Below are 18,906 nucleotides of genomic sequence, written 5' to 3' on the forward strand. Positions count from 1 at the left end.
ATACAGTGTTAGTTCAACTCCACAAGTCACTGGAACAAACAAACAATAAAACCCTACATCTAGTTTAATTTGCTTCTTGGCTGATAAATCAATGGCTCATTATCCTTTTTTTCCCCACATAAAGCATTAAAAAATGTTCCAGTGAACATGGCACTGCAACCAATGTATTCCACGTTATTAACTCCACATAAATAAACTTACGCCTAATTGGATTCCTAACAATTTTGGAAGGAGGATGAGAGAAGTAAAAGATAGACTCAGTTGCAACAGACAAAAAGAGAGATTAATCGACACAGCAATAATTATGACAACTATCACATGTACATCATTGTACGCCCTGGTTTCTTAAGTGAGGAAGTGCAAAAGAATTAAAGGGTCTTTAACAGACACTAATGAAACATTCAGTACAGAAGGGATACACATTAAATGCAGTGTTTCCTCTTCTGAGGGAGGAACATTCTAAAATTTTGTTAACTACTCTTTAGACATGAGCTGAACAGCAAGCCTTAGATTTTGGATACCTTCAAACTTAGGAAGGTCCAGGTTGTAATTGCACTGAAGCTTGATTTCAAATTTCATTGATCCAGATCTGATCTTAGGGATCCAGATGAATGATCCAGCTACATCAGTAGCTGTACTCATGCTATTCCCTTCTTCCAGAATGTAGCTAAGATATTTTTAAGGCACTGGATCGATCCCAGGGCCATAGCTAAGCACAAGAAATAGAAGCAACTGCAAGGGGATCCATGATTAGAAGGACTCTATGCAACTCAGTAGCAGACCTGAATGCCCCAATCCAGCAGCAAGGCCAAAGGCAGATGATTCTAATTGTCCAATCTTGCCAGAAGTGGGACCTGAAAAGGAGAAAACTCATGACCTGATCTACAACCGCTTGCAATTTGGAATCTTGTAAATTATAAGGCAGACCCTGGTGGTTTCCTGTAGGAGAAAGGTAAAAAGCAATTGGCACCAGAGTGAGAAACTATTATTATCAGCAACTTTTGTATGCCCCAATGTCAATAGATACGTTTTTTGGCAAATCAAAGTATTATGACACTTGGGAAGCTCTACAGGTAGGTGCATGTGCAAACTCAGAGATCATGCATTACAGTTTCTTGTTGAAAAGGAGAGGAAAGTTAAAAAGGCAGGGAAAAGATTATTAGCTGTCAAACTTGAAACCGGTTGATGGGGAATGATATCATCCAAATTCTGGCTGTCTATCCTTCAATAACAACACTAGGCACAGAGGACTCAGACCCAGAAATTACACAAGTGTAAATGTAGCCATTCTTACAATCTAAGGGATTATAGAATATGTGCTAAAATTGTGGCAAGAGTATAAATTACCCCTGGATTCAATCTAAATTAACACCTGGTACCTTCACCTGGCAATCTCCAGGAAACAAACAAATATTACTTAATGCAGAGCTTCTGCAGAAGTAGCAAAACACTGTAGGCAACCAGATTGCGATTTAGACACAAGGTTGCCTATTCATTAGATAAGGGTGAGGAGGACAAGGAACTTGGGTCAGTGGTTAGATAGGATTATAGCAAGTGAAATAGAAATAAACTACAATAAATGCACTCCATTTGTCCCTCCCACAAGCTATAATCACAGATACTTCTGCACACTAGTGATGGTGAATAACAGAGTAACTTACACTGTGTTTGCTGGTTATGCTGTTGGATTCCTCAGGTTGTTATAATGCAACAAAATGAAGGAGATGAGTTTAGTGGGGGTTTCTCATGCTCAGTTATAACTGGCTTTTCCGCCTTTTGCACAATTCATAGGAACATGACTGTTGCAGGGCATGTCTGCTTTGTAGTGCCCCCTCCTGACCTAATGTGGCACTGCAGGCACTCTCTGCATCTGTTTCTCTTTTCTCAAGACCCACTCAGCACAGTCCAAAAGGGCATAAGACAAAATTCTGCTGTCGGGGTTCTACTTTATTAAATACAAATACACTTGAAATAAAGTCTCTCCCCTTGGTGTCAGAGGTTGCACAGCCCTTCTGCTTAGGGCCTGTGTTCCTCTGAGAGCTCCACTCCCTTAGGAGAGCTTCTCTGTCTGTGCCCACCTCCCTGTAACTGAGCCCTGATGGCCTTTTAATTGGCCGAGGTGCTCATTATTTAATTACAGAGGTGACCCATGCCTGCCGATAGTGGAAGGGGGGGCGAGTGAGGGCAGCCCTCTTCAGCAGTGTTACTGAGCATGCTCAGTCCATGTAAGCATGCTCCGTTCAAGCCAAGCTGCAAATCAGGGAGAGGAGGAGGGGAAGGAGGGGGAGGGTCGACCTTGCCCACCCCCCATGAATCCCCGCTGTTTAATTAACTATCTAGATGGGCATGTTCCCTTTAAATTAGCTCATCAATCATAGCCTGGACTTGGACTCCCTTTAAAGGGGCCAGCGACCCGTGACAACACCCCTCTGGTGTCCAGGTTTTCTGGTGCTGTTAGTCACTGCTGAGGCCTCACGTTGCTAGAGTCAGTTCAGTGCTGTGCTGTGCAGTCTCCATGGCAGATCAGGTGGTGAAAGTGGCCTGTTTGTGCTGGAACTGGCATTGTGCAGCTTTGCTCTCCAACTTCCCTCAGAAACTTCAGGACGCCCAGCTGAGAAGCGTCTCTCCCAAATGGACACCCAGGAATGACCTTGTTCCCCTCCCTGATGCTGTGCCTTCCCCTGGCAGAGGCCTCTAGTAGTGAGAGGCAATGACCCTAAAAAAGTTCCATAGAGCCATTATTGCTGTCAGTCCCCATGTCACTGATACATATAGGTGCCATCCAGAGGTTTGAGATGATGTGGCATTCAGAGGAAACCAGGTTTAAATAAACAACTGAACCTACATTGCCTCTTACGAGGTTCTGATTCAGGAGTTCTCCTCTTCGATCTTATATCACACTAAATGCCTTACAAATACTGCAGTGAAGAAAAGGTCCTCTTCAAGGTCAAGCAGGACATTGATTACTGATTAGTCACTAAGAGCTCATTCGTGAGCCCTCTTACATGTCTACACAGTGGGTGTAAGGAGCCCCTTTATGTCCATCAACAGGCAATCCATGGTGGAGGTACCATGCTTCTTTCATACCTAAACAAGAACAAAAGATGAGTAGAGAAGCCTGGTAGTGAAGCCATTTAATTTAACACGCAAGTGCGACATTGCACTCTATATGATTTTATGAAAGTATGCTGATGAGTATGAATATAATGTAACTGGAATATGCTTCATGCAAAAGGTCTCTTGTAAGGTATCATTACAAAGCTTATAATCTCCTGAGTGTGGTCATCCTATTTGTATAAATATACCACTCTTGTATCTGAAACTAGAAATATAAAATATAACTCTGAGGGCCTATTGTAATTATGCAAAGTGTGGGCCATTAATGGTGGTTTGGAATCTTGATGGCTCCCATTAACCAGGACAATTGTCTGTAGATGGCTCTGTTTTACTTGTAAGTCTTCCTGTATACGTGTGTGCTGGCAAGTGGATAATGAAGTCTTACAGTGACATGTGATCATGTCACCTGAACTGGAATCCATCTTTAACCTGGTGCTTTTCCACTGAGAAGGAGGGGTGGGAACCCAGAGGGACAAAGGATTCCCACCTTATGCAAAAGATATATAAGTGGGTGGAACAGAACAATGGGGGAGCCATCATGAGAAATCCTCTAGCTACCACCTGAGCTGGAACAAGGGCTGTACCAGGGGAAAGGATTGTGCCCAGACTAGGAAGGCGTCCAGTCTGTGTAAGAAACTTATTGAAACATCTCTGAGGGTGATATTTTATCTGCATTCAGTTTTATTACTGTATTAGGCTTAGATTTGCGTGTTTTATTTTATTTTACTTGGTAATTCACTTTGTTCTGTCTTTTACTACTTGGAACCACTTAAATCCTACTGTCTGTATTTAATAAAATCACTTTTTACTTATTAATTAATCCAAAATATGTATTAATACCTCGGGGGGGGGGACAGCTGTGCATATCTCTTTATCAGTGTTATAGAGGGTGAACAATTTATGAGTTTACCCTGTATAAGCTTTATATAGGGTAAAACTGATTTATTTGGGGTTTGGACCCCATTGGGAGTTGGGCATCTGAGTGTTAAAGACAGGAACACTTCTTAAGTTGCTTTCAGTTAAGTCTGCAGTTTTGGGGCACGTGGTTCAGACCCTGGGTCTGTGTTGGACCAGACTGGCGTGTCTGGCTCAACAAGACAGGGTGCTGGAGTCCCAAGCTGGCAGGGAAAGCAGGGGCAGAAGTAGTCTTGGCACATCAGTTGGCAGCCCCAAGGGGGTTTCTGTGATCCAACCCGTCACAGCAAGAAGCATTTTAACAAGCAGCATTCAGTAGTTAGGGCACAAATTATGCTCCTAAACTTAGTCACTGGAATTACATGGTTTAAGAAATTAGGCTCTGAGTCAGCAAAGGACTTTAGCCCATGAGTAGTCCCACAGAAGTCAATAATAGAGCAAATCCTAATCCAATCAACCATCAATATGACTATTCACAGGCTTAAAGTTAAGCATGTGCCTAAATGCTTTGCTGGACACACAATTTTCCACACCTTAGTCATCAACCATGTGGTTAACATGTACTATTTGCAAATCTATCCCCAGTGCAGTAATATTTAAAGAACCATATTGCTTTTCTTTTCTTTTGGTATCTATGCTATAGCTGACCCTGAAAGGAGAATGGATTTGCCATCCAGATGTAAATTAACCATGGCTAAACAGCTAGCCTGAAAAGTTTCCTCCATCATTGATTTAGTCTGAGTTCACTGTCAAGAAATAAAATAAAATAAATAAATATACGTATAGATATGTAATATCTACACTCCGTTTCCAAATCTTTTGTAAATGCGGGCAGTAGCATTTAAATCAACTGGCAGTTCAATGTCATCCAGGAGCTCTGGAGGAAGCAAGAGCACCTATTTATATCTCTTGTGATCCCAGTAAATTCATCTAAATGCACTCGATGACATCAAGGACTATGAGTTGTGTGACATCCTCACTTTACCAGTAAATTTATCAAGCAATATGTGGCCCTTGTGAATTGTTTTCAGACATGGATTTGTTATTGCCCTGGTGATTGACATCCCTGTCACTGTACTTTAAGACTTCACACAAATACCTGTAGACCAAAAAACACAGATTGAGAGAGAGAAACTATTTAACAGGCCGTGTGAGTGGAAATACTGTTTAACCCTTTATGGAAGAAAATAAAATGAGCGCATTTTATGCACTAGTCACAGACCAGAACTGAGTTCATTTGCAGTTAACAAGAGATGTACCATGCTCCTCATATCACTCACAGACTTACGCCTTCTTGAGCCTACTTCTTAAACTGCAAGTGGCTCTGCCAGTTCAAATTCACTGACTGCCTGAACTAATAATGATGCTCCCAAGCTGCAAGGATGCAGAGCAGTGAACAGACCCTGGAAGGATAGCACATAGCTTATTTGATGCTTGATGACTGCCTACCCTTGCTCCCTGCCTCCCTCCCTGACTGTGATTCCATGGAGATCAGGATCTTCAGATGCCAAGTGAAGATCCTCTTACCTCCTTCTGGACCTCTGTGGATTCAGATTGTAGAATGGTAGAGTAAATTTTCAGTACCTCTATTGTACTAGCTTGACCATTTTCAAATCAGTCAGGTTCACATGCAGCTACCCTCAGTGGGTACATCTACACAGTGAGCGGCAGGGAGTGGGGTGGGCTTCCGAGCCTGTCAAGGCTGATTCCCCACTCTGGCACTTCGAGTGCAGAAGGTGGGGGCCCGCAAGGATTCTAAAAATTAATACCGGGCCACTTCAGGCTTGTATTAAACTCCCAAGGTTACAGCTTCTCTCTGACCTTGGATGGGTAGATGCTGCCACCACACAAATACAAAACCCCCCTTTGAACCCAGGAAGGCACACTTGGGAATTCCTCCCGGTGGGGTACCCTCAAGCCCTTTCACCCCCGCTCCAGGGAAGAGCTGAGGAAATCAAAGGAAATCAGCTGTTGCCACCAGCTAATTAAACTATATATGTACAAACCTTTTAGGACACAAAAAGCCATTCCTATTCTTAAAAAAGGTAAATTTTATTAAAAACAAAAAGAAAGAAAATACATCTAAAAACTCAGACTATTGCTAGATTTTAAAAAGAACCACTTATAAGGATTAAGCATTAAAATAACTTTCTTGTGGTCCAGCTTAAAGGTTACAAGCAAACAAAAGCACCTGGGGTTAGCACAGAGGAATCCACAAGCCTTACAGAAATAAAAGAGATAAACCTAATCATATCTTCCTAGACATTTCCTGAGCTACTTACATATCTGGGGTTTCAAATAAGTAGTTTCTAGGTATGATTTGATGATTTTTCATATTTGGCGCAAGCTTCTTACAGCATTGCTGCTCTGTGTCTCCCCTCTGGAGAAAACAACAGCAACCAGACAAAGGGAAAGTTTTTTCCCAATTTTAAAAAGTTCAAGCCCTCCCATTGGCTCTTACGATCAGGTGCCCACTCCCTTCCTTTTACCTCTGGGCTTTTTTAACCCTTTGCAGGTAAAGCAAGTAAAGAACAGCTACTAACAGGGATTTTGTAGCTAACTGGCTGGCTGGGTGTCCATAAAAGGGAGCTACCCCTCCCTCCCTCTCTTCATTTATCACAGAGACCAAGCTACAATATCTACACAGCTATTTTTAGTCCAGCAGAGCAAGCCCTGCTAGCTTGAATCTGTCAACCCGAGCTCAGAGGCTTGCTGGTGGGGGCTGTGCAGACATACCCATGGGACCAGGAGGCCTTAATGGTCTTTAGGATTTGGTGCAAATAAGTTAAAATTACAAAAAGAGAAACGTAAAGGAAGATGGTTGTGTGATGTTAGTAGAACCAAGAAATATGTGAATTTAATGCATAACAAGAAGCATTACTAAACTATTATGAATTTAATACAAATTATCAATATTTTTACTAATTGGTAATTTTTTTTATTCATGTTCTGTGAAGATATTGCAACATGAGACCTTTTTAATTCCAGTTAAACCAGTAGAGTGGTCCAATCAAAGGCCCTGAACCCACAATTCACTGTGTGTAGGCATACTACTGTTTCTGTAGAGAGCTTGAGGAGTCCTGTTTCAAAATAGTTTGTGATCATGTTATTAAAGGCTGTATAATGAATGCTTGCCCTGACATCCTGCCATTTCTTAATTTTTGAGTGCTTGACTTTTCAACCTTTAACATTTTAAGCTTTTTTTAAAAAGGTATTTGTAAAATTTACAAGGGTGCCTACGTTACTAAGGAGCCTAAGTTCCGTCTTCAAAAGTGACAGAAGCCAAATTCCCAGAGAAAGTCGATGGGACTTAGGATCCTAAGCCACTTGGGCACTTTTTGAAAAGTTTACCCAATATATATGTAAAATATGCAAAACTATGTTTGTTCAGTGCACAGGGATTTCTGCAGGAGACATCTTGTTTTATTCAGGATGCTCATAAATATCTGAATGATGAATTATTATAATATGGATTTACCAGGATTTTGCAAGGCAATTCAAAGCTTTACAAAATGACTATCCATACCATTTTATGACATGTGCCTAAAACCGTACAGAAAAAAAAATACAGCGCTTCAGTATTGGCAAACTAATTCATAAGGGTTTATCAAATAATGCAAGCCAATACATTTCACAAACTGATTCTTTGGTGTCACCTTTTCTATTGCTTGCCAAAGCAACAAAAGAATTAGGTCTGAGGAAGACCTCTGGATTTTTACCAACATTTTGACAGAATCCACAGAAAGAGGGATAGAAGTTCCTTACTGAACTGCCTGGTGTCATGAGAAATATCAGTTTTTAAATCACTCTAAAAATAGTCCCTATTAAACGGTATACTTGAAATTCTTTCCTTTTGCCCACAATGAAAATAGCATATGTTATGGATGATAATATTTAGTTTCCAGTGAATTTTGTGCTTTTGAGAACACTGACAATAGAAGTCCACAGAACACCTGTAGCATGGGGAGAGAAAACTTCCTCAGTCTGACTAACCAGTGTGCCTCAGCCCAGTTCTAGAAGGACCATATGCAGAGTTAAGGGACTAGAGTAAAGTCTTAAGGTGCCTCTAATCATTGATGGCTTCACTGATCTTATCCAAAAGGCTGTACATTATTGCCAACTGTGATTTTCACACCTATCCACTAGGAACAGATTAGGTATCATTCCCTTTTTTCCACATAAATCACCAAAGTGCTGCCATCTGGCAATGACTTTGGGTAACTACAGACCTGAGTCTGGATAAATAAAATAAATAAATAAATTAATGGAGATATCCTATCTCCTAGAACTGGAAGGGACCTTGAAAGATCATTGAGTCCAGCCCCCTGCCTTCACTAGCAGGACCAAGTACTGATTTTGCCCCAGATCTCTAAGTGGCCCCCTCAAGGATTGAATTTCCAATCCCTGGGTTTAGCAGGCCAATGCTCAAACCACTGAGCTATCTCTCCCCCCAGTGGATTTGACCTAGTGGTCTAGATGTGAAAGGTTTGTCTAACTGCCAATAGTCTGCGCCATCCCCCCCCCCCCCCCCAGGCAAGCCTTACTTAAACCAAATGGCTACTTAGCACCAGTATTTCTATTGTTTAGTGTCCATAAGGGCAAAATCGGCCTGTTTTTGCTGCTGAACAAAGAAAATCCTGTTTTCAGTGCCTGTTGCCATTTCATCATGTCTGTACAAACAGAAGACATAAAACTGGCTTACAGCAGTAGCTCAGCAGAGTCTGTTTCATGCTTGTAATGCGTCTGCCACCATCATATAGCAGCAAGTGGCAATGTAACCAGCATCGAACCTTTCCAGATGAGGTACAAGGAGGAGTGTGCTCAGTGAACCTGCTGAACCTTTGTAAGCGATTTGTTACTATTCATTAATTTCTGCTTGCGCTGGACTGGTTAGTGGCCCATAGAACATTGTGAGCTCTCATTCAAGCTGTTTACTTGGACTGTATGCTCTTTGGGGCAGGGATGGTCTTTAATTAGGGTGACCAGATGTCCCGATTTTATAGGGACAGTCCCGATATTTGGGGCTTTTTCTTACATAGATGCCTATTACCCCCCACCCCCCGTCCCGATTTTTCACACTTGCTATCTGGTTATCCTAGATCTTTTCCTTCTGTGTGTGTATAACACCTAGCACAATGGGGCCGCAGTCCTTGACTATCACTGCTGGTGGTATTATAAATAGTCAACTGCTGAAGTAATAATTCCTAGATTTTAGAGAGACTAGGGGGACAGTAGATGAGGGAGAGAATACGGAGGGGATGATGGAATGAGGATGGGATGGGGGAATGATTCTCAGTGTGCTGTGGAAGACTTTCCCCCTCCTGTTGCTTTCTGAGGTTCAAGAAAAGCTGCTGGCAGCCCTTCCAGTCCTGAGGTGAAAGGATTTAATCATCCTGCTGGATGAAAAGTGCTACAGAAATACAAGTCTATGTTGTTATTACACCGAATTGTAGCCCACAGGTAATTAGGATTTTGTCCTTATCACCATTTTTTAAAAAGGTAAATAGGCACGGAAGTCAGCCCCTCTGCAAATCAGGTCACTTTTGTCAAGGTGCCAAAAAAAAAAAAAAGATTTAGGTGCCTAACATTAGGCACCTACGTTTGAAAAGGTTGGACAAAGTTGATTTATGGTCCTCCTGTCTGTAAAGTACATCAACACTCTTTTCTTTAATCTGTTTTGGGCATGGTAGAGGTAAATTTCCTATTAGTGTTTTCTTTCTTTTCTCCAGAAGCTGCAGTGCATCACAGACACGGTCTAATTTTATAAAGTACCTATAGGTCAGGGATCTGGCATGTGTCATTTCGTTTCTGAGTGGACATTTCCAGTAAATGTAGTTTTCAGTTTACACTTAAGACGAGATGTCAAGATGACTAAAAAACTTCATGGTAAATTGCAAGTGAACTTTAAAAATTTGATTTGGCAAAGACATGCCATGTTCAGAGAAGTAGTATTATAATCCAGTAGATGTCTGAATAAGCAATCAGAAATTCTTCAGTAAAGAAAAGTCAAGGAATATAGTGGAAACCACTTGTGTTAATACCTTGGAATGGCATTAATCTGTTCTCTGCATGAAACATGGGCAATAGCTTGTGTGTGTGATTTAAGGTATGGACAGTATTTCATTTTAAGAAGAGAAGAGGAAGCATTGTCTAGTGCTTAAAAAGTGCAGGACTGGGTGTCAAGATATCTGAGTTCTGGTCATAGCTCTGCCAGTGACTTCTTGTGTGACTGTGGGCAAGTCTCCTAATCTCTCTCTGCTTCACTTGTTGTAAGTAATGATTACCTACTGTCCAGAATTGTTATGAGGCTTATTAATTCATTATTTGAGGGTGCATTGAGATCTTCCTGTGGAAAGTGCTGTTGTATAAGGTCAGTACAATATCTCTGAAAAGAATGACCCCCTCAAAAAGCCTTCCTGCAGCATGACAGAAGGTGAAAAGCACTAATAATTTCACCTGCTAAAAAAATAGAATGCATTTTTTTAAATCATAAAACACCTCATTAAACATTGACTTGATAGAGACTACTCGTGCTTAACTGTATGCTTACCCACTTTCCTGGATCAAGGACATACTGCTCAAAACCCTGCCAGTTTGAACCCCTTTGAGCATATTTCTTAGAAAGATATCCAATCCTGATTTAAAGACTTAAGGTGACAGAGAATCTACCACATCCTGTGGTTCCAGTTGTTAAATACTCTCACTGTTAAACATTTGAGCCTTGTTTCCTATTAGAATTTTTCTAGTATCAGCTTCTAGCCATTGGATCTTATTATCATAGAATAAATGCTGAACTTGACATTATTTATATAACTTTTCCAGCTCTTTGTCTGCTTTCTACAGCAAGGGTTTTACATATAAATTAGTTCTTTCACATGTAAAATGTAGCTTAAGGAAAATCATGCAGTACAGATTATAATTTCTACCTTTATTTCACATTTCAAAGTCTCCACAATGCTTACAAAATATTCATATCCATTATTGTTTAAGCTGTTAGTTAAGCAACTGACCTCCAAATTGGTTATGCACAAAATATTTCATATTTTTAACTTCCCTAATCCAGGGAATGTAAAACAGTTTTTGTGTCCAATGCAGATTTCAAGATAGAAAAAAATACAGTACATTATAGCTTTTCTTCCTATATTACTTACTAAATATAGTGTAATACAAGGAATAATATATCATGTAAAGCTCTATTACAAATCCTGCATTTATAACCCATAAGTACATATTCAGTTATTTTAAAATAATTTCTCTGTGAAGGAATGATCGTTTCTAACACCTTGGTTACACACTGTGGACCAAATCCTCCTTGCTGTTCTCATTCAAGTAGACCTCTAAAGTCAATGGGCAAGGGAGGCAGGATTAGATGCAATTTTTCATGGGCATGTTGCAACAGATGACATTGTCTGCAAGAGAGAGCTTGGACATTGTGTAAGCCTTTAGCGTACAGTGAAGCCTACTGAAAATCTAAATAAAAACAATAAGAGATCTAATACAATAATAGAAGCCTCCTCTCATAAAAGAGTATCATTTTACATAGGAACATAAGAGCAGCCATACTGGATCAGATCAATGGTCCATCTAGCCCAGTATTTTGACTCCAATAGTATCCAGTATCAGAGCTTCAGGGAGTATGGACAGAACAGGGGACTTTAGAGCAATCCACCCCTGTCTTCCCCTCCTAGTTTCTGGCAGTCAAACATTTAGGGTGGCCCTAAGTATGGTGTTGCATCCATGACCATCTTGGCTATAGCAATTGATGGACCAGTTGACCATGAACTTATGTAATTCTTTTCTGAACCCAGTAATACTTTTGGCTTCACAACATCCATAGCAATGAGTTCCACAAGTTAACTGAACATTGTGTGAAAAAGGACTTCCTCTTGTTTCATTAAACCTGTTGCCTATTAATTTCATTGGGTGAGTTCTGATTGCTGTATTATGGGAAAGGGTAAACAACACGTCTGTATTCACTATTTTAGGGCCATATCCTGACATCACTGGAGTCAGATAGCATTTTCAGACATAGTAGTGTTCTTAGTTTACTATAAACCATACTTTCTGCAATAAAATGCTGTATGCAATCTGTATGGACAAAGTGCATCTCTAGAAATCAAGTTTAACTTCTTAAAATGAAAAAAATTGCCCATAAAAAGAACAAAAGTCAGTCAGTCTGATAAATTCAAATTAGTTTGCCTTTAAAGTTAGAGAGCTGGACAGGTTGTTTAGCATTAGTAGTAATGGTTGCAAAGAGAAAATAGCAGGGTTAGAGACTGCAGTGATAAGAGCAGTTATGGTTACTCTGGGCCCATTCATGAGAGGTGCTGAGCACTGCAATGCAATGCAGTGCATTCCCTCAGCTGCCGCTGACCATGGAGGAAGTTTAAGGTGTTATCCACTTTGTCTGTTCCTGAGAGCTGCTCCCATTAACAACCCCCATTAACTGTGATTGCAGGTCCTCAGTAGATGCACAGGATCAGGCCCTCTACGGATCAGGCCCACTGTAACTAATACCTCTTCCCCTAACCCTCCGTAAGAGCCAAAGAGTTCTTAATAAGCCAGGAATGATAGTGTTGCACAGCAGCAGGGCCAGATTAAGGCAGGGGCTCTAGGGGGTGCAGCCCAGGGCCCTGGCTCGAGGGGGACCCGCAAAAATAAATCACAGGAAGCAATCTCCGGGCCACTAAAAGGGGCACTCAGGCAGGCTGCCTGCCTGCCATACCTCACACCACTCCTGGAAGCGGCTGGCTGCTGGCATGTCTCTGTGGCCCCTGGGGTGGGGGGGGGAGGTGGCTCCATGCGCTGCCCCTGCCTCCAGCACTGTCCCCACAGCTCCCATTGGCCGGTTCCCAGACAATGGGAGCTACGGGGCGGCACTTGTGGGCACAGGCAGTGTACGGAGACCCGCTGCCCCTTCCCCCCAAGGGGCGCGCAGAGACGTGCTAGCAGCCAGCCCCTTCCGGGAGTGGCGTGGGGCTATGGCAGGCAGCCAGAGCCCTGCTGCACCGCCGGCCGGGAGCTGCCTGTGGCAAGCGCCTTCCAGCTGGAGCCTGTACTTCGCATCCCCTCCTCCACCTCATCCCCCTGCCCCAGATCAGAATCCCGCTCCTGCACCCAAACTCCCTCTCAGACCCCACACCTCCTCTGGCACCTCAATCTGCTGCCCAAGCCCCCTCCTTCACCAAACTCCTTCCCAGGAAAAAGACTTCTATACAGGGGCCCCACAAAATCTAATAACCCACAGGAGCGTTAATCCGGCCCTGCACAGCAGGTGGTACTTTCTAAACTGAAATGCCCTTCTCTGTGTTCAAATGTTCCACTTTAGAAATGATCCAGCTCCCATTGCAGTCAATGGGAGTTGGATCAGACTCCATATGTCTGTGCTATCTCCGTTGCTTCCAAGCCTGGACTTCTCACATGTTAGTGCAATCGGTCACCTCTGAGCCAGTGGGCCAGTATGTTATAATAGCTCTACAGGTCTGATAGTAAAAATGGGCATTAATCTGTCCTAAGCATCTTCATACTCTAAAGCAGTTTCATAATTATAGGCTGAAGGGTTGAAATCCTGGAGTCAATGGGAGTTGTGACATTGAATTTGGACGGGCCAGGATTTCACCCTAGACGTCTAAGAAATGTTCTTTTAGCAAAAAGCAGGATTTCACTGTATTACACACCAGGAAGGATGAACCACTGATACAAATAGAGAAACAATTTAAAGAAAGGAAATGAGTATTCCCATAGAGAAACAGGAAGCGCGAATAAAAAACAGTTGCCATTCATGTTGTTTATCTTGGGGACCAAGACCAGTATCCTTGTAACCTTATAGGGTAATAAAATGTGATCCCTGTTAGGTTGCAGGATGAAGTCCTTTTATAGAGTTATTCTTTTTTCAGTTGGTTAGAAATTTCTCCCATTGCACATATTTTGGGATACTCCATCTTTTTTGCCATATTTGTGGAAATTTGTTGTAAACAGGACTGGCCAGTGATCATTTGGAGCCCCCTACAAATGTCAAAACAGGGGCCCTAGTACCTGCCACAAAATACTAAAATCACTTTAAACTCTACTTCTGCCAAGGGATTCCTGAGCTATAGGGAACCCTGTGGTTCAGGAGGCATAGAAGCAGCCCAGGATGTAAGAGATGAAGGAAAGTATCTAATGAAAATGTAGGACTCACAGACAAATGTACAAAACCAGGATTTCTAACAAACACAATGAATGAGTGAACTTTGCAGGAAATTAATAAGCGATTATCAACAAATGGTTCCTAATGTGGCTTGTTTCTTCATTTAAGTTGCCAGTTTTGTAGACTGCAGAAGTTTCTTTCTTCTAAACTAAAAGCCTTACAATGATTACAAATTAAAGGTATAATATAAATACAGAATTACACTGCAGACCAGTTAAGTTGGGGGGTGCAAGATCCTTGTGGCTGCAGGATACCACACCTTGCCCTAGCAAATCAGCGTCATCTGCGCATGTCCCTTCTGTTTGCCTGCGGCATGCCGAGGCACCAGGGAGCTTCCCAGAGGCCTTCAGAGCATACAGAAAATCTGCTTCAGACGACAGAGAGTCCTCCATTTAAAGAAATAAAGGAAGACTCCAGTTCAAGAGTCTGGAAAAGCTTTAATGATGGTCTCATAGGCAGGAGGAGGTGTTTGTGTTGAATGACAGATGCGGAGGCTGTTGTTGGACCAGTGGAATTCAGGACGAGTTAAGCTGTTGGTGGTGTTCCCCACAAGGGTAGTGGTGGTGCTGGTGGGAGCCAGAGTAATCAGCTGACTGTTAGTTTCCACAGGGAGCGGAGGGCATTGCAAAAAGGGGTGGAAAGTGGAGGCTCGGAAGCTTGACTTTCTTGGGAAGGAGTTGGCTTGCTCCAGGGAGGCTTGCCGCTGGAAGGTGAGGCTGGCCAGGCTGAGATTGCTACGGCGTTCGCAGCTGTTGTTACGGTAGAATCCAGTCCTGTTGGCAGCATGGCCCTGAGAAGAAGGTCTGGAACGGCGGCTAGAGATTGACGAGCTCCACTGCGAAATGTGCGCACTGGCTCTGCGACGGGACAGGCAAGTAAACAAAGCCCAGATTATCCCTCCAATCACCAATCCAATCACCATGGACACTGAGAAGGCTATTATCATCTGACCTAAAACACAGAAAATAAACAGCAAGGTTGCTTTATTTACCATACAGACTATTCAGTCTAGAAAATGAATTTGATATGGCAGGCTTCTTAAAATGTGCCCAAACAATAAGGATTAAAGATATTCATTTAGTGACATTATAGAGGGCACATGCAACTTGTAATTACGCTGCAACAGAAATACAGGGTTGGATGCTGATCTCACTTACACTAGCATTTAACAGTGTGACTCCAATCAGTAATTCCTGTTTGATACCAATGAGAGCAAGAGAAGACTGGAAGTGGAAGGTACTCAGTGAGCAAATTAATCAGTCAGTGTACACATGCTGCATATACTAGCTGAAGTTGCAGCACCTTTGTAAACAGTAGCTTTAATAAAGACGGGGTGCTAGAACACTTTGTATAGTGAGCATGCTGAGAGCCATTGAACCAAACTGTAAATCCAGGGTAGTCAATAGGCAGATTGTGGGCCAAATCTGGTCCGCCAGATGTTTTGGACCCCAAAATATTTTTATGTATTTATTAGCATTATTATAATTTTATTATTTTCTCTGGAGTCTGGACCTTAACTATACCTTGATCAAGAAATCTGGACCTTGACAAAAATAACTGACTTAACCCTGTATATAATGGAAACCTCTTCAAGCCAGCCGCCCCCTCCCCCCCAACCCCACACACCCTATGTTCCAGCACCTATGAATAAAGAGCCACATTAGCTTTTCAAACTTGGAGTCCACTCACATTATTACCTGGCACGTGAAACATCCAGAACTCCCCCTGGGATGAGACAACTCCTTACTGTGGACTATGACTAAAGCACCTAATTAAAGACCATTGAAGTCAGTTGAAAGATCCCTACTGATTTCAATGGCGTTTGGATCAGTCCCAGATACTGCAATCTACTCTAAGATTTTGGGCCACCACATTCTTTTATTACTGTTTTGTTAAAAAGGAGAATAATTTCGTAACCTTATCTGAAATTTAACAAAGGTTTTTGTTTGGGAATATTAACTTAGCGTCAGGCAGGAGAGTCCTTGCTCTGAATTCAAGTGCACAGCCTCCTGTAGAGAAGGATTTATTCATGCTAGGGCAAGCCTCTATTTCTCCACAATAATTGGGAGTGATTCCCTCCCCCACTGAAATCTCACAGCAGCTGAATAGAACATAAAACAAATAAATGAAGTGCTATGTATCGGACAAGCAAATTCTACTGTCTGGGGATTCTAGCAGATTCATGCACAGAACATGTCATATTCAAGCTGCTTGACTTTGGTTGGGTTGAAGGAGGATATATCAGAAAGTGTCTGTTGTACAATGAAGAAGGATTATTTTTGTCCCTTCCCTTTTTAACTGCTCTCCCTCTCATGTTCCTGAAAGCATTTCCTCCCTTGTGCTGGGACAGTAGATCAGCACATGCTGATGAGACAAAACTTGATTCAACCCAAAGCATGCATGCTATTTGGAGACTCATTTTTTCCCTACTGCCCAATCCACAAAATACAGTGTTTTGAAGCTGGAAACAATGGTCGATCAGGTATTTTCCATCTCAGGCATGCAGACTTCCAGACTGCAAGCCGGCCAAATGGCCTTCTTCATCACAATTTTGCCTTAATGCTAAATGAAATAATCTGTGATATGGAAAGCCATATTTGAGCAGGTGATTGAAATGTAATGTAGAACATGGACTAGTGGACAAAAGATGAATTGCACCTGCATCCAATCAGCAAACTCTTAAATAACTGGAATAGAGAAACTGTGAGTGTTGTGATTATTCTGCTACAATAAAGCAGTCTCTTCTCAAGTTGTCAGCCGTAGTTCATTCTGCAATCTGATTCATGCAAGATCACAAGCAAACAAACTAAATACATTTTCCTAGCACTTATGAGATATGGAGTTGAACCTGCTAGGGTTTGGACATTGCTTCTAAAAAGCCCAGCAAGATACTTGAGGCTCAGATCAATAAGCCAACCCATGTGGCATACAGCATTATTGTTGTGTGTAGTTTGCCAAAACAACATCCCTACAACTGACAAGTGTTTAGAATTATTCTGTTCCCTGATCTTTATCACTAATTGCCACGTCCAAACAACCCTCTGATTGTTTGTAACAAATTCCTGATTCAGTAGGCTGGGTGAATCAGTGGGTTGGCAGAATGAACCAGCTATGATCTTTGTCATGGCAAATGTTGGGAAAGGTCACAGTGTGGTGATGGTGAAAAGAACAGAAGTGATTGTCTGCAGCACAGACTGATTCAGGTAATTGGGACATTGGGAAAACAGCAGGCCTGATGGTGGTGGGTTAAGTAGGCAGCTATCTAACACTCTTCTACCTGAAGGGTTTCTAGAAGCTTCTGGAAATAAATCATTAGCCAAACTGAGTCAATAATAGGAAAATCATGAGTCCCTGAGGTGTTGTTATTATGTTTGCCATCAGGAGAACAATGCTCATGAACAGAAAGTACAGAGGTTTAAATTTCATAACCAAGCCACCTACCTAGTAACAAGATTGCCCTCTGCTGGCAATCTACACTGATGAAAATAGAGCAAAAGATAAAAGTTTAGATGTTGTGCTAGAAGTACACACAGCAAATATTCAGGAGATGGAGAGCACTATGACCAATGCTCTATTTGGTAACTACCAGAAACTCAGGAGGATTCTGATCTCTCTGGTGTAGACTCTTGGGTTAGTATCCTGCTCAGAGTTTGGAACACTCACGTGAAGGGGAATGTTCAAACAAACTTTGTGAAGTACTGTTTACAAGGGATTTGTGAATGTTTGCATTAAACTATCTATCTTAGGGTTGGAGCAGTAAACTTGCTTTATGTCTACATTACCAGCCTTTGTCCTTGATAAAAAGCTGAAAAGAAAAGTTTAAGATGCCATATGAAAATCATAAAAACCAAGTCAAGCTCACTTGATTTCCCTGGTGAGCAGCATTGAAAGGGGTAATAAAGACAGAGTAATTCTAATGACCAAAAGGAAACATCTAAGATCAAGACATCAACGTGTTTAATTTCCTGACATCAGCACAGTCATGTAAAGAACTAAGCAAAGCAGTAACTCGCTCTTCTAAAGAATCCTGTGTGAAGGCAGTTGTAGAAACTGTTACTTCAGGGCTTCAGCCTATTTTCCTAAACGCTACTGAAATAGCAACATATGGTTTTCATCTGCTCACACGTGCAGCGCACGAGCCTCTAGCACAGCATTACTGTCTATCTCGTACAAACAGAGTTGGAGTAGCATGCACTTTTAAAGAACTTAAACCAATTGAATGTACTGATACAGTGAACATAATTCCACAGTGCAATATTGCATAACCTTTTATTGTAGTAATTACTTAGCTAATAAGAATATCCTATAAAACCTGACAGTAAAATCGTTTACAATTTTGATATTTAACATTGTGGTTAAAATGGAGACTCCACAAATGAAGAGGGATTTCTTTAATGGGATACATGGTAGTTAGCAGCACAGTACAATAAAGAAAATGTACAGTATTGGATCAAAGATGCAGATCTTCAGCTTGATGTAAGGACTTGAGAGTATGTGATACTTTTAAAAGGTCCTCAGTATTAACACATGCAATTCTATAATATTTTTGTTGGCTGCCTGATGCTGAAGGACATCCTGCTGGAACCTAAAGCATTAGAAAAATTTCTCAAAAACAGTCCCTCATTAAGTAGAAATCTGTGACCACTGAAATGCTGCCAAGGTCAGTGGAGAGAATTCTGCTGATG

The 18,906-nt window shown here is 41.7% G+C and overlaps 1 protein-coding gene across 1 annotated transcript in view; it reads right to left on the minus strand.

Annotated features, from left to right (window-relative positions):
• Positions 1 to 14,083: 14,083 nt before the first annotated feature.
• MYCT1 (MYC target 1) overlaps positions 14,084 to 18,906 on the minus strand; it is a 50,214-nt gene continuing 45,391 nt past the window's right edge. Inside the window, exon 3 of the mRNA XM_024212371.3 lies at positions 14,084 to 15,172. Within this exon, the coding sequence (XP_024068139.1) occupies positions 14,640 to 15,172 (533 nt within the window). The 3' untranslated portion in view covers positions 14,084 to 14,639. The remainder of the gene's footprint in view (positions 15,173 to 18,906) is intronic.

This window comes from Terrapene carolina, unplaced genomic scaffold (genome assembly GCF_002925995.2).
Source record: "Terrapene carolina triunguis isolate 2854851 unplaced genomic scaffold, T_m_triunguis-2.0 Scaffold85, whole genome shotgun sequence".
Classification (NCBI taxonomy): domain Eukaryota; kingdom Metazoa; phylum Chordata; order Testudines; family Emydidae; genus Terrapene; species Terrapene triunguis.